Genomic DNA, 14,563 nt, shown 5'->3' on the forward strand with positions numbered 1-14,563 from the left:
GTTCCCTTCGGCCCATCTCCCCTGGCAACCATAAGAAACCTCGGCAAGGCGCAGGCGCCCTCTGGCTCTTTGAAAGAAGGCGCACTCCGATTGGCCGTTCTGGGGAGGGCGGTGATTGGCAGGAGGACTGTTTGGGGCGGTCCTATCAGAGGAACAGGAGGAGCTACGGCTTTCCTACCCGGGAGAGCCTAAAGAGAAGGAAGCCTCCATTTCCGGAACCTAAACGGAGAAACGGGGAAGCTGCCTGAATCGGCGACAGAAGAGCCCGGATGATGCAGGTTTGGCGCAGGGGATGCTGGGAGTCGCAAGCCGGGCGGGAGGTCTCTCCGGAGTGGGTGGGGGGGCTGAAAGGATTGATGGAGGCGGACAATATTGCGAGGCCGAGGGCTAGTCGGGGGGTGGGGGGTGGGAAGGAGGCCGGGTTCGCAGGGACCGCGAGAGGCGGAGGCTTCTGCCTGGACCTCCGCTGCAAGGAAAGGGACGCCGTCGTGACCCGCCTCTCTCTCTTACCTGCAGAAGGACCGAGGAACCCGGCGGGGGAAGAAAGGAAGCGCCGCTAGAGAGGAGGAGGAGGAAAGCGTGCCCCGCGGAGTAGCCCTGCCCTGCCCTGCGGCGCCTTCCCCGGGAGACGGCGGAGAAAGGTCGGGAGGCCCTGGGGCTGCAGGAGGGATGAGCCCAGGGGGACGCCGGGAAAGGCGGCTGCCTGGAGGGCGATGCGGGGAGGAGGAAACGGGTGGAGACCCCGAGACGGGCCTGGAGGGCAGAGGGTCCTTCGGAAAACCCCGGAATCCCCAAAGGATCCATGAGGAAGGAAGGAAATATCAGTGCCCGGAATGCGAAAAATCCTTCAAAACTAATGACCATCTTCAAAGACATCTTCGAATCCATTCAGGAGAGAAACCTCACAAGTGCCTGGAGTGTGGAAAAAGCTTCAGTCAGTTGGGAAACCTTTCTAGACATCATAGGATCCATTCCGGAGAGAAACCATATGAATGCATGGAGTGCGGAAAGAGATTCAACCTGAAGGAAAGCCTTAATACACATCAAAGAACCCACACAGGAGAGAAGCCACATAAATGCTTGGAATGTGGAAAGAGCTTCCATCTGAGGGAAAGCCTTTTTAGACATCTAAGCATCCACTCAGGAGAAAAGGAATACCAGTGTCGGGAATGTGAAAAATCCTTCAAAACAAATAACGATCTTGAAAACCATATAAGAATCCACACAGGGGAGCAACCTCATAGGTGCCTACAGTGTGGAAAAAGCTTCAATCATATGAGCAGCTTCTATAGACATAAAAAAATCCATTTACAAAAAACATATGAATGCTGGGAATGTGAAAAATCCTTCAAAACAATTCAAATCCTTGAAGAACACCTAAGAATCCACTCGGAAGAGAAACTTAATAAATGTCTGGAGACAACGGAGTCTGTCGGCAATCCTGGAAATCCACAAAGAATAGAAAAGAAGAAATCTCCAAAGGGAGAAAAGAAATACAAGTGCCCAGAATGTAAAAAAACCTTCAAGAGAAATGGACACCTCCAAATCCATCTAAGCATCCACTCAGGAGAAAAGGAATATCAGTGTCCGGAATGTAAAAAATCTTTCCGAAGAAAAGACCATCTTCAAAGCCATCTAACAATCCACTCAGGAGAGAAACCTCATAAATGCCTGGAGTGTGGAATGAGCTTCAATCACAGGAGTAGCTTTAGTAGACATCAAAAAATCCACTCAGGAGAGAAACCAAATAATTGCTTGGAGTGTGGAAAGAGCTTCAATGATTGGAGCAGCCCTTGTAGACATCAAACAATCCAGTCAGGAGGCAAACCAAACAATTGCTTGGAGTGTGGAAAGACCTTCAATGACAGGAGCAGCCTTTATAGACATAGAAGGATCCACTCGGCAGAAAAATCGTATAAATGCCTGGAGTGTGGAAAGAGTTTTGGTCATTGGAGCAACCTTCATTTACATCAAAGGATCCACTCGGGAGAGAAACCGTATAAATGCCTGGAGTGTGAAATGAGATTCTGTCAGAGGAGCAGCCTTTATAGGCATAGAAGAATCCACTCAGGAGAAAAACCGTATAAGTGCCTGGAGTGTGGAAAGAGCTTCCGTCAGAAGACTAACCTTTATCTACATCAAAGGATCCACTCAGGAGAGAAACCATATCAGTGCTTGGAGTGTGAAAAGAGGTTTATGGATGGTGGAAACCTCCGTAAACATCAAAGGATTCACACAGGAGAAAAACCATATAAATGCCTGGAGTGTGGAAAGAGCTTCAATCACACAGGACACCTTATTACACATCAAAGAGTCCACATAGGAAAGAAACAGGAAACCCGCCTGGGGTGTGGAAAGAGCTTTAGTGAGAGGAGACCAGACGAAAAACTCAGGAATTCCCAGGGAACCCATGAGGGAGAAAAGAAATATCAATGTACAGAATGTGAAGAATCTTTCAAAACAAATAGAGGTCTTCTAAACCATCTAAGAATCCACACAGCAGAGAAACCACTTCAATGTTTGGAGTGTGGAAAGTGTTTCACTCACGAGAGCACCCTTAATAGACATCAAATAATCCACTCAGGAGAGAAACTGCATAAGTGCCTAGATTGCGGAAAGAGCTTCACTCGGAAGGCACATCTTTATGCACATAAAAGAATCCACACAGGAGAAAAACCATATGAATGCCCGGAGTGTGGAATGAGCTTTACTGAAAGTGGAACTCTCCGCAAACATCAATGGATCCACACTGGAGAAAAACCACATAAATGCCTGGAGTGTGGAAAGGGTTTCAATACGAGAGGAACTCTATATACACATCTAATGATTCACACAGGAGAAAAACCACATAAATGCCTAGAATGTGGAAAGTGTTTCAAAATGAGAGGAACTCTATATACACATCAAATGATTCACACAGGAGAAAAACCACATAAATGTCTGGAGTGTGGAAAGACCTTCAATCGGAGAGGAAACCTTTACATACATCAAAGAATCCACACTGGCGACAAACCATATAAATGTCTAGAGTGTGGAAAGAGTTTCTCTGCAAACAGAAGTCTCTATAAGCATCAAAGAATCCACACAGGAGAAACCTCATATACTGTGTTTCCCCAAAAATAACCCTAGCCCGATTTTTGAGTGTGCGACTAATGTAAGCCCTACCCCAAAAAGAGTCCTAGTGAAAGGAAGTTGGTATCACCAGCACAGGAGACAGCAAATCCGTGCAGGCTGACGGTGTCTGGTAGCAGCCGTAGCCCACACAGCGCAGGTGAGTTCATTACCTGTGAAAACAGCAAGTGGAAGCAGGCGGGGGGGGGGAGGCAGGCTTTCCCACACGGGCCGTGGGAAAGCCAAGAGTCTACCAGAGTGGCCAGGGGAGGCTCATCTCCGTGCGGTGACATCAGTAGCAGACGGAGGCAGAGGTGCGGGGGTTAAGCAAGTGATCCAGATGTGCTGGGGGGGGGGATTGAGAAAGTCCGGTCTGGGAGGCTCATCTTCACATCTCTCGGCTTGCCTGCAGCCCATCCGCCGCATCTAGATCACCTGCTGTCCGCCTGCACCTCTGCCTCTGTCTGCTCCTGGTGTTACTGTGGCAAAACGAGCCTCCCATGGCCATCCAAATTGCCTACCTCCCTCCCCCCCCCCTCCAATCTCTGCTTCCATCTGCTGCTTACAAAGTTACCATATTTTTCGGAGTGTAAGCTGTAGAGGAGTATGAGATGCAGCAAGGTTTTGAAGAGGAACATTTAAAAAAAAAGTTTTTGCACTCTGCAAACCTCCCCAAAATGGGCCGTTTTTCATGAAAACGGGCTTGGTTCTTCCCAAAAGGCATGGATAGCCTTTAGGATGCTTATAGAGTGCTGCTGGGGGTTGGGTGGGCAAAAATGTGCCGTTTTTCGCTCATTTCTGCCTTCCTCAGGAGCTCTCTAAAAGCTATGCATGGCGATTTTGGTGAAGGGATGAAGTTTTGGGAGGCTAAAAATGCTGTATTCAGTGTATAAGACGCACTCAGATTTTCAGCCTCTTTTTTGAGGGAAAAAGGTGCGTCTTATACTCCAAAAAATACGGTAATCAACTGAAACAGGAAAATGCCTCCAGTGTGGGAAGAGCTTTACTAAGGACATCAACATCAAATAATCCATCCTGGAGAGAAACTCTATAAATGACTGGAATGTGTTTCAGTAAGAGAGGAACTCTATAGACATCAAATGATTCACACAGGAGAAAAACCATATAAATGCCTGGGAAAAGTTTCATTTCAAAGCAGGAACTTTATTCCCATCAAAGAGTCCACACAAGGAAAAGCATATATTCCTTTCCTTAAGTTTTACAGATGTGAAGCTTAAGGAAAGACTAAATGAAGAAGACACAGGAGTTAGAAATTAACAAAATATAGAGATGAACAAACATGTATAAATGGAGTGAAGGGTTGTAAATTAAGGACTGTATATAATAGCATATGTATACACAAAGAGAAACTGAAATAAGAGGGGAGAATAACATTTACAATGAATGTATACCGAGGTGGAAATGTTGTACAAAAGGAAATTGCAAAAAAAAATAATGCCTTTTTTTTTTTAAAAAAAAAAAGCTGTTTAATAAAAATATCTTTAAAAATAAAATAAAAATGTCTAAAAACTTACTTTCTCTGTTGCGAAGTGTCAGTTTACAATAGTTTACAAAAGTTCTGACCCTCTCCTCTTTGTGGCAGACCCTCAAATATTGGAAAATTGCTATGGACCAAAAGCTTCCTGTTTCACTCTTGGTCCCATCACTTGCTCTGTGAGAGATTCTGTTGGGAGATTTATTAGTTAAGAAGCAGCTCTGGGTTCTGTTTACACATTTCTAAGTCACCCATTATGACTCCGGGTGGTAAATTCAGCAGCCATGGGTGGGCTCCACATTGTGACATCCTCCTGTGAATAAGGCAGCTAAAATGCATAATCCCAATAAAATAATGTCTGTAGCTCAGAGGTGAACTGTGGAGTCCTTGGTACTCCTCAGGTTGGCTGTTTGCTTGCAGACATTTCACAACCTAACTAGGTAACATCAGTGCTAGTGAGTGGCTTGCTCCCTGTTTATACACAGCAACTTGCCCTGCCATTGTTTTGTGATTTTCTGCTGGATTTTTTTGTCTGGTGTTACTCCTTGCTTATCTGGTAGTTGAATGTTGGAAAGGAGGTATTCTGGACTTTTTCTTAGCTCTTTTGAATGGTGTGTATATGTGGGTTTTCTCTATGTACTGTTGATGGTCAAGTTGCATAATTTGTATCACTGCAACAATGGCATCATTTGTGATGTGATATGTGCGCAATGACATTGTTTAAAGGGTGGAGTTATGCACGGGGTGGCACCATTGGGTAACAACAGCCTTTCATTGCCCCTACTTTTGTAGGAGTGCCGAAAGACAGCACCAATGCTGCTGAACTTCTCCAGCAGATTTTGAAAACTCTTTAATTGTAGGTCCCCATTTCTGAATTCAACCAGGCTCCTTTGCTACCTTCAAGCTTGCTCCTCTCAAACTGCAAGCTGCGCTCAGCTCTAGGACTAGGAACTGAATCGCAAGAGGGAAAGGGGGGTTATAGTCCACTGGGTCAGCTTCTTGGATTTAAATATTTTATGGACGGAGGGAGAAGGCTAGACTGCATTATTAAATTAAACGGATGGGGAGACAGAGAGTTGGCACTCTCAAAACTACTAGAAATCAAAAGGTGACCAAGGAAGGTGAATCACAGATAAAATACAGAACATGGAAGCAATGTATTTGTTAGGTGATCCGTTAACAGCGTGCGGATGGAATTCAAAAGTCATCAGAGCCATTTATAATAAATGCTTTAACTCACTTGTAAAATGCTCAGGTGATGAGAGACCGCCTCCATACTTGAGAGACCGCCTGCTGCCAATTACCTCCACCAGACGGATTAGATCGCACAGACTAGGCCTCCTCCGAATTCCATCCGCCGGCCAGTGTCGACTGGCGACTACCCAGAGGAGAGCCTTCTCTGTTGCTGCTCCGATCCTCTGGAACGAACTCCCCGTGGAGATTCGCGCCCTCACCACCCTCCAGGCCTTCCGCATAGCCCTTAAAACCTGGCTGTTCTGACAGGCCTGGGGCTAAAGAATCATTGCCCCTATCTCGAATGGTATGATTGTTCCATTTTTTAATTATGTATTGTTTTGTGTTGTTGTCAACGGTCTGTATCCCCCTTCCCTTGCTTGAGTTGTGAGCCGCCCTGAGTCCCTTCAGGGAAAAGGGCGGCATACAAATGAAATAAAACTCTAAACTCAAGTAACATTTATTATAATACATAGAAAGATTCATATAATGAAGGAATCTTTGATGCTGGCAATGATGATAACCTCACCCGCCTTTCCTTCCTGCAGGAAGTAAACTGGGTCTTGAAGGCTCCATGGGAAGCAAGACAGCCAGGGACATCTGGACTAGGGGTGATGGGAGGGGAGGCCTTTCCCAAGGGAGACCCAGCAGTAAAGAAAGCCCATCTGCAACCCCCGGGAGAGAAGAAAAAAAGGCCAAGCAGAGATGCCCTTGTGGCTGTATGCCCAGGGCAGATCTAAAAGATGGCCCACTGAGTCGTCTTTGGTGGGAGACCAAAGGGTCCCCTCAGCAAAATAATCCAATTATTTGGGGTTATATATATCTACGATGTAAATCTAGGTCCCCTCCACAAAATAACCCGGTTATTCAACCCTCCCTCTGGCCACGTTGCTCATGAATCAAAGGAGTTGGAGCTCGGCTACATCAAAACTGAGGAGTCCCCTGGAAAATTCTCCAGGTAACAGACAAGGTCGGGAACCTTCGGTGTTTGTGTTGTCACTTCCTGAGGAATGTTCCCAGTAAGCTTCAGAATCAGAAAAGCACGCAGTGGGGTACCCCAAGATGCTGCCTTAGGCCCACTATTCTTCAGCATCTTCATAAACCATTTAGATGAGAAGGGGGACTCATCAAAGTTGCAGATGACACCAAGTTGGCAGAAAGAGCCAACACTTTAGGGGATCTTCCTAATTGGGGGCTATTGGAAGACGCCCTCAGTTCTAAAGACAGTGGGATCCTAGATCGGAAGGGGTCTTGAAGATGACCTCTGCCCGGGTGAGAATCCAACATTCCCGAATCACTGAGAGATGGACGTTCAGATCCCCACGAGGCCTCTCCCGCTTCCCAGGACAGCCTGTTCTGCTAGGGCAGTGTTTTTCAACCACTGTGCCGCAGCACACTAGTGTGCCGTGACATAGTGTAAGGTGTGCCGTGGGAAAATTACTTTATATATAGTCAATATAGGCACAGAGTTAAATTTTTTTAACATTTTCTAATGGTGGTGTGCCTCGTGATTTTTTTCATGAAAAAAGTGTGCCTTTGCACAAAAAAGGTTGAAAAACACTGTGCTAGGGAACTGCTGTTGCCATAAGAACAATAATCCAAAATCTTATCAAAATCCATGTAATTTAAACCATTGTTTCTTGTCCCACCTTCTGGGATGGAGAAGAAATCAAACACCAAGACAAGCCAGGATGAGGGCACAGTAGAACCCCATTAATTGCATGGATCTTAGATTGATAGCTTTGGTGTAGTTGTGTTTGTTTCTCCCTCCTATGCAGGCCGGATGGGCTCTCCGGCCTGGATGGCCTCACATAGGACTCTCCTTTCAAGATGGAACAGGCAACCCTTTGCTTGAAAATATGGGTAAACATGTGTGAAGTGCAGCTATGTGCACACACAAGGCTCCACTTACATCTTCTCTGCTATGCCCTACGAGAAGAAAGTGCAATTATGTTCAATAGCTGGACTTCATCCTGGGCATGGGGGGGGGGGGACACTTCTCAAGAAATGACAATCCTGCAATCCAGACGATTGGAAAAAACTCAACTGAAGGAACACTACAATGTGTTACTTCAAGCAAAGGTCTAGCTTAGGGAAGCTTCCCCCCGCTCCTCCAGGTTGATTGAAGACATCTGTCCGGATCACTCTGGATCTTTTTTTCCTCCTCCTTTGCTCAGAGATTCCAGCAATTTGGGATCTTCAACTAGGAGCTCGAGAGCGTCTTCGCCTGCCACTCGCCTCACTGCCTCTCCTTTGGCTGCCAGGATTTCCTCAATGTTCCTAATTCAGAAAGAAAATTGTGTTACCAAAAAGGCGGGAAGCATCAGCTGTCACCAATAGCAATAGCAATAGCAGTAGACTTATATACCGCTTCATAGGGCTTTCAGCCCTCTCTAAGCGGTTTACAGAGAGTCAGCATATTGCCCCCAACAATCTGGGTCCTCATTTTACCCACCTCGGAAGGATGGAAGGCTGAGTCAACCCTGAGCCGGTGAGATTTGAACCGCTGAACTGCTGATCTAGCAGTAGCCTGCAGTGCTGCATTTAACCACTGCGCCACCTTGGCATCAGAGGGAAAGCCTTGGTTTGTACACCTCTGATGCGAAATTGTAAGCAAGGAAACACCCCAGCTAACAATGACCGCAGAAGTCGTCACTCCCCAGAGAAGATAAGCCGCAATGATTTTTGCTCTTTGTCTTACCTTAATTACACAAAGGCTATCATACTGATTCTCTGTTTTGTTTATCTGTTTCGTAATGCTATACTTTCAGCCTTCATTTGTTGAGATAAGAGTAGTAAAAGGCAACAATAATAGAGTAAAATAGTTTCTATAGGATTTTGGTCACCGAAGGAATTCTGCTTGGTGCTCATTTTGCAAGCCAAAACAATAAACAAAGATTTGTGGGTTATGAATGGTGGCGTGTCCATCATGTTAGTTCTGAATTGTTCCCAGGAACTAACTCCACCTTTGGCAGCTGAAGCATCAAACCCTGAAGAATCAAAAAGAGGGGAGGGCCAAGGATAGCCCGCTTACCTCTTTCCGTCTAAGTCAGAGAACCAGCCCAAGTTATCAGCAATCACGTGATGGTTGTTGCAGCCAGAGCATTTCACGATCACAACTCCATGATGATAAGCCACCTTGGAAATAGTTTTTGCAGAGCGTGTCCTGCATACCTGAAAGAGAAGCCAGGATCCTCTCAGGGAAGTTTCACAGAGGTTCTCTAGGATCTCCAAGGGCAGGAAATTTGGGAGAGGGCCCATTTATTTAGGTGTGACTTCTTTTATTGCATTTGGAGAGCAGCCCAGCTCCCAATGACCCTGGGCGGCTTACAAAAGAGAAAAATAAAACAGGAAGGAAGGTGTACACTTGGGCAAAACACTTATTATATTAAAAATGAAATCCCCCTGTGCCTCAACCAACAGCCAGAGCACCTGGCCCAGGAGCAAAGCATCTTCTTCAAAGATTTGTGCACCTTTGTTGGGTGAGCCACGCAAATCTTGGGGTGACGCTGTGTGACAGGGAAGGGGCCTGCAGCTCTCTTGGGAGCATTACGTAAGCAATCAGCCATCACTGCCTTTCCAATTCCAGTGTCTGCCATGCTCCTAGTGCTAAACAGGCCGGGCCTCAATTAACCTTTTCCCAGATGGGATGTTAGTCAGCTGAGTAGACAAACCATCCTCTGGTCAAAGCCAACACACAGTGTTTTCACAAGCGAAGGTGCTTGTGAAAGGCGTTTTCTGAACAGCAACACAGGCTGACCTGGTCCTCTTTTTTTTAACCTTTCCCGTGCTAGACAGCAGCTCTTGCATTTCCTGGTGGTCCCCCATCCAAGCACCAATGAAGCCTGTTTGGGTTCCCAGATCAGCTAAGGTTGTCCAGATACAGACGGGGAGTCATCCAGCTGGAGAAGGTTCCCAGGTGGACGATTTTCGGGGTGGGGGGAAGGTTCCATGCAATAAGCATCACGGGCAAGGGAAGCCCTCACATTGGCTAGTAGTCTTATGCCAGGTTAAGATGGCTTGCACTGGGATCTGGATGGGCAAACCCAGGAGTGGGGAAGCAGGTCGTGTGAAGTGGGCGTCGGGTTCCGCTGCTTCCTCTTCCTAATCTAAGTGACCCCCCCCCCAACTCTTCATCCCTTCCCTTTCCCAGCTGATAGCACAGGGCGAAAAGGGCGGCCGCAACCTCCCTCTCTGTTCCGCCAGCTACCAAGATGGTGTTCTCTGCCTCCCTCCCTGTTCCAATATGGCGCCAGTGGCCGCTGTTTCGCCAACTCCCAAAATGGCACCCGCGGCTTCTCTACGTTGCACCAGCTACCAACATGGCGCCGACGGCCCCATCCTTGCTCTGCCAACTACAAAGATGGCACCCGCAGCCTCCCTGCCTGTTTCGCCCGCTACAAAGATGGCGTTCGCGGCTTCCCATCTTGCCGGCTAAGATGGCGCCCGCAGTTTCCCTCTTCTCCCTTCCACCCGCTACAAAGATGGCGCCCTCGCTTCGCCGCCCTCAACCGCTCCCACCCCTTCAGGAGGGGCGACGCATCCCGTGCGAACCCACCTTACACGTGAACAGCAGCTGGTAGTGCGTCGCCGCCGCCCCGAGCCGGCTCTCCTGTGGCTGCCGCTCCTCCGGTCCCACCGTCAAGGCTCGTCGCCGGAAAGCCGCAGCCGGAGATGATGAAGCCGTTGACCCCCGCACCGGCCACCTGCCCAGCCCCCGCGACCCGACTCCCACGACCCCCGGGCCCAGGAAGAGCCAGCGGCGTGGCCGGAGCAGCGCTTTGCAGGCCGCAGCCGCCATTTTTATTGTGGGAGGCGGCGACGCCGCCGCCTTTCCCGGCCTTGGAGTAAAGCCGAGCAGCAATTCCGCAACTGGCCATCAGGGGGCAGCAAAGGACGAATCTTCGCGTCATATGCCGGCCTTCGGTAGAACTGCAGCCCAAAGATGCTCAGTCTATGATGCTCAGTCCTTGGGAGGGCAGCTACCAGCCTGCCTTCCTGCCGAGCAGGTGGGACGCTGGTGGATCTCCCCAGATTAGAACCTCACAACAACCTGCCCAGGTAGGCTGGGCTCTACAGGCCATCCTGGGGAATGTCAAGAATGTTGGGAGTTATATCTCTTCAGGGATTCTCAGTCATCCTGGCCGTGGTGGTCCCAGTGATTGGAAACTAAATAGGTTTGGCTAGTCTAGAGAAAAGAAGAATTAGGGGTGATCTGATAACAGCATTCCAGTATTTGAAGGGCTGCTACAAAGAAGAGAAGGTCAGTTTATTTTCTGAAGCACCGGAGGGCAGGACAAGAAACAATGGATGGAAACTAATCAAGGAGAGAAGCAACCTATTCTATTCCCTATTCTATTCTATTCTATACTATTCTATTCTATTCTATTCTTCTCTACTCTCTGTTCTCTGTTCTATTGTAATCTATTTTATTCCATTCCTATTTTATCCTATCCTATCCTATCCTATCCTCACTTCAATCCTTCCTCTATTGTTTTGAACATCTGAAGTCTATGGTGCAGAAGATGCTGTGAAGCCTAAAATAACACTCTGGATTTAAAGATTAGTTTAAGCTAAATAAAGAGCTTACTGAGGACTTCTGCAATTGGTGGCTTTCTAGGAAATCAAGGATGACCCAATCACAAATGTGATGCTATCATCATCATCATCATCATCATCATCATCATCATCTAAAGACCCCATAATCCCTTGCGGGGTGGAGTCTGGGCAACAGAGTTTTTAATGGCCGGATGCCTTTCCTGTTGCCAGTGCTGAGTTTTGTTCAGTCAATATATTCTCATTGTGCCCAGAGAGAGAGAGAGAAATATCTGCCTACCTAGGATCGAACTCACAGCCTCTTGATGGTGAGGCGAGAGCTTCCCCGCACCACTCTATAAGTCTCAACTCAATGAGATCCCAAAATATACCATGGAGATTCTCTGCGACTTCGAATGGGGCTTAAGATCCAAACCATCGAAGTGTCGTGGATCGGCTGGCACTTGCCTTTTTTGACTCTGAAAAAGGCGCAATGCTATTGGCAACAGTGTCTTCTGGAACCCTTTGCCCCCCCCCCCAACACCCCCACTCAATTACTGCTGTTCCTTCTCCTTTTTCCTTTCCATTGCATTTTCCCAGGGAGAACATATGGTAGATTTCAGGCCCTCTTTCGGTGGCTGGCAGTTAAAAAGCTTCTGTTGAATGTTTTTACTCCCAGCAGCTGTGTGTACAAAACAGACGCCTGGCTTGCCAAAAAGTGGCGTTTTTGATGCTTGGCAGAGAGGAGGAGGAAGTTGGCAGGGACGGACAAACTGGCAAGTGGCTTCTCTCCATGCCCTCGCTGCACAGAGGGGGAGGGTGGGGAAACTCCTGCAGTCCAGACTTCGGTGGCTTTAATCAGAACAACGGAATGGAACGGAATATAAAACAGAATATAAAATGGAATATAGAATGGAGAATAGAAAGAATAGAACGGAATATAGAAAAGGAATAAGAATAGAATATAGAATAGTATAGTACAGATTGGACTGGAATATGGAATAGGAATAGAATATAGAATAGAAGTAGTATAGAATGGAATATGGAATAGGAATAGAATATAGAAGTAGTATAGAATGAAATATGGAATAGGAATAGAATATAGAATAGAAATAGCATAGAATGGAATGGAATGGAATATGGAATTGAAATAGAATATAGAATAAAACAAAATAATAGAATATGGAATTAGAATAGAATAGAATATAGAATGGAATGGAATGGAATATGGATTAGGAATAGGAATAAGAATAGAAAATAGAATAGAATAGATTAGAATAGTATGGAATGGAATATGGAATATGAATAGAATATAGAATAGATTAGTATAGAACAGAACAGAATAGAATAGACTATGGAATAGAAATAGAATAGAATATGGAATGGAATATGGAATAAATATAGAATAGAATAGAAAAGAATAGAATATGGAATAAGAATAGAATATAGAATATAGAATATAGAATATAGAATATAGAATATAGAATATAGAATATAGAATATAGAATATAGAATATAGAATATAGAATATAGAATATAGAATACAGAATAGAATAACAAGAGTTGGAAGGGACCTTGGAGGTCCTCTAGTCCAACCCCCTGCTCAAGCAGGACCCTATCCCTGTGATGGTGAACCAATGGCATGCGGAGCCATATTTGCCGGCACGACACGCTCGCTTAATGACCACACAAAAAGGCAATTGGACATAGTCACACAACTTGCTTTATAACCATCGCAACCTACGACCAAATTATGGGCTCAATTACAGTCGCCCGGTCGACAACTCCCTATAATTACATGATTATAGAATCAGGGCAGGAAGGACCTTGAGAGATCTTCCAGTCCAACCTGCTCACTTTCATATTGCAGCTCCCAATTATGCAGTGCCTTTATTTGTCTCGTGGTTGTTTCTTACCAAAGAGGCCAAGATGGCTTCAAGAGGGCTAGTTTTCCCTGGCTCTTTTCAGATGTTTCCAGACGGCACAGAGCCTCTGTGTCTGGGGAGGGGGTGGGACAGCTTGAAGGAGAAGGTCTCACCCTTGGCAATGTCGAAAGAAAAGGAAAAAAGAAACTCTGCAGAATCCCCCAGTTTTGATGTCAGTTGCATGGACCAGAGGATGCTGTTTCCATGGCAGCAGACAAGGGGAAAATGCAGCAGAGAACAGGATGCTCAGGTAAAAGAGAGAGAGAGAAGGTTTTTTTTAAAGAAAGAGATGCTTTCTTATGCAGAAAAGAGGGAAAGAATACATTTTTCTGATGCAGAGCTCCACCACAGAATGGCAACATGGATACCTGGCACATATTTATTTATTAAATGTTCATGCCACCCATTTTTATAAGGCAATTCTGGATAGCTTATAACTTTATTTTTTTTTAAAAAACGCAGTTTGTTGAACAAACCATGACAGCCCCTTTCTCACTTCTTGCCTAAGGCAGTTGTAAACAATCCACGGGAACTCCATCGGTGGTTTAACATGTGGCATCTGCAATGTTTACAACAGCCCTGTGAGGCAGCCCATAATTATCAGGCTCATTCAGTTACTCTGTACACACACGTTGCCCATTGACAATAAAGGTTTGGTTTGATTTGATTTGATTAGGTCAGTATAGGAATTTGTAAAAGTCGCGGGCCATTTTGAGTAGGAGGCTATGCTCCAAAACAGTCTTGAAAGAGTTAATTCTGCTTTATTTTAAATCAGCAGCCAATGCAGAGTGTTTGTTCATTAAATTTATAGACCACCCACCTCACTATCAAGACATCTCCATGCTCACACTAGGCAGACTGTAGAGAGCTGCAGAACAGAAAACAGAATAATAGAGCTGAAAGGGACCTTGGAGGTCTTCTAGTCCAACCCTTTGCTCGAGCAGGAGGTCCCATAACATTTTGGGCAAATGGATGTCCAATTTCTTCTTAAAAACCTCCACTGATGGAGCTCCCACAACTTCTGAAGGCAAGTCATTCCCCTGATTAATTATTGTCACTGTCAGGAAATTTCTCTTTTGTTTTAGGCTAAGAGTGGGATCTTTCTACCTATTATTTCAGGTGCCTTAATCTTCATTAGATTAGACATACCCAATTCCTGCAAACGTTCATCAAATGTTTTAGCCTCCAGGCTGCTAATCATTTTTGTTGCTCTTCTCTATGCTCTTTGTAGTCTTAATCTCGTTTTTTGCATCTTGGTGACAAA

At 46.0% G+C, this 14,563-nt stretch overlaps 2 protein-coding genes across 2 annotated transcripts; one reads left to right on the forward strand and one right to left on the reverse strand.

Annotated features, from left to right (window-relative positions):
• Positions 1-183: 183 nt before the first annotated feature.
• LOC116519641 (zinc finger protein 271-like) lies at positions 184-3,749 on the forward strand. The gene is made up of 2 exons (XM_032233626.1): positions 184-278; positions 517-3,749. The coding sequence occupies exons 1-2, from the start codon at positions 270-272 to the stop codon at positions 3,121-3,123; spliced, it is 2,616 nt and encodes an 871-aa protein (XP_032089517.1). The 5' UTR covers positions 184-269; the 3' UTR covers positions 3,124-3,749.
• Positions 3,750-7,362: 3,613 nt separating this feature from the next.
• DNLZ (DNL-type zinc finger) lies at positions 7,363-11,087 on the reverse strand. The gene is made up of 3 exons (XM_032233215.1): positions 10,398-11,087; positions 8,874-9,013; positions 7,363-8,119 (listed from the first exon to the last, which is right to left on the reverse strand). Exons 1-3 carry the CDS (start codon positions 10,638-10,640, stop codon positions 7,981-7,983), a joined length of 522 nt encoding a protein of 173 aa, XP_032089106.1. The 5' UTR covers positions 10,641-11,087; the 3' UTR covers positions 7,363-7,980.
• Between the last annotated feature and the right edge of the window lie 3,476 nt (positions 11,088-14,563).

This window comes from Thamnophis elegans, chromosome 16 (assembly GCF_009769535.1).
Source record: "Thamnophis elegans isolate rThaEle1 chromosome 16, rThaEle1.pri, whole genome shotgun sequence".
Taxonomy (NCBI): Eukaryota; Metazoa; Chordata; class Lepidosauria; order Squamata; family Colubridae; genus Thamnophis; species Thamnophis elegans.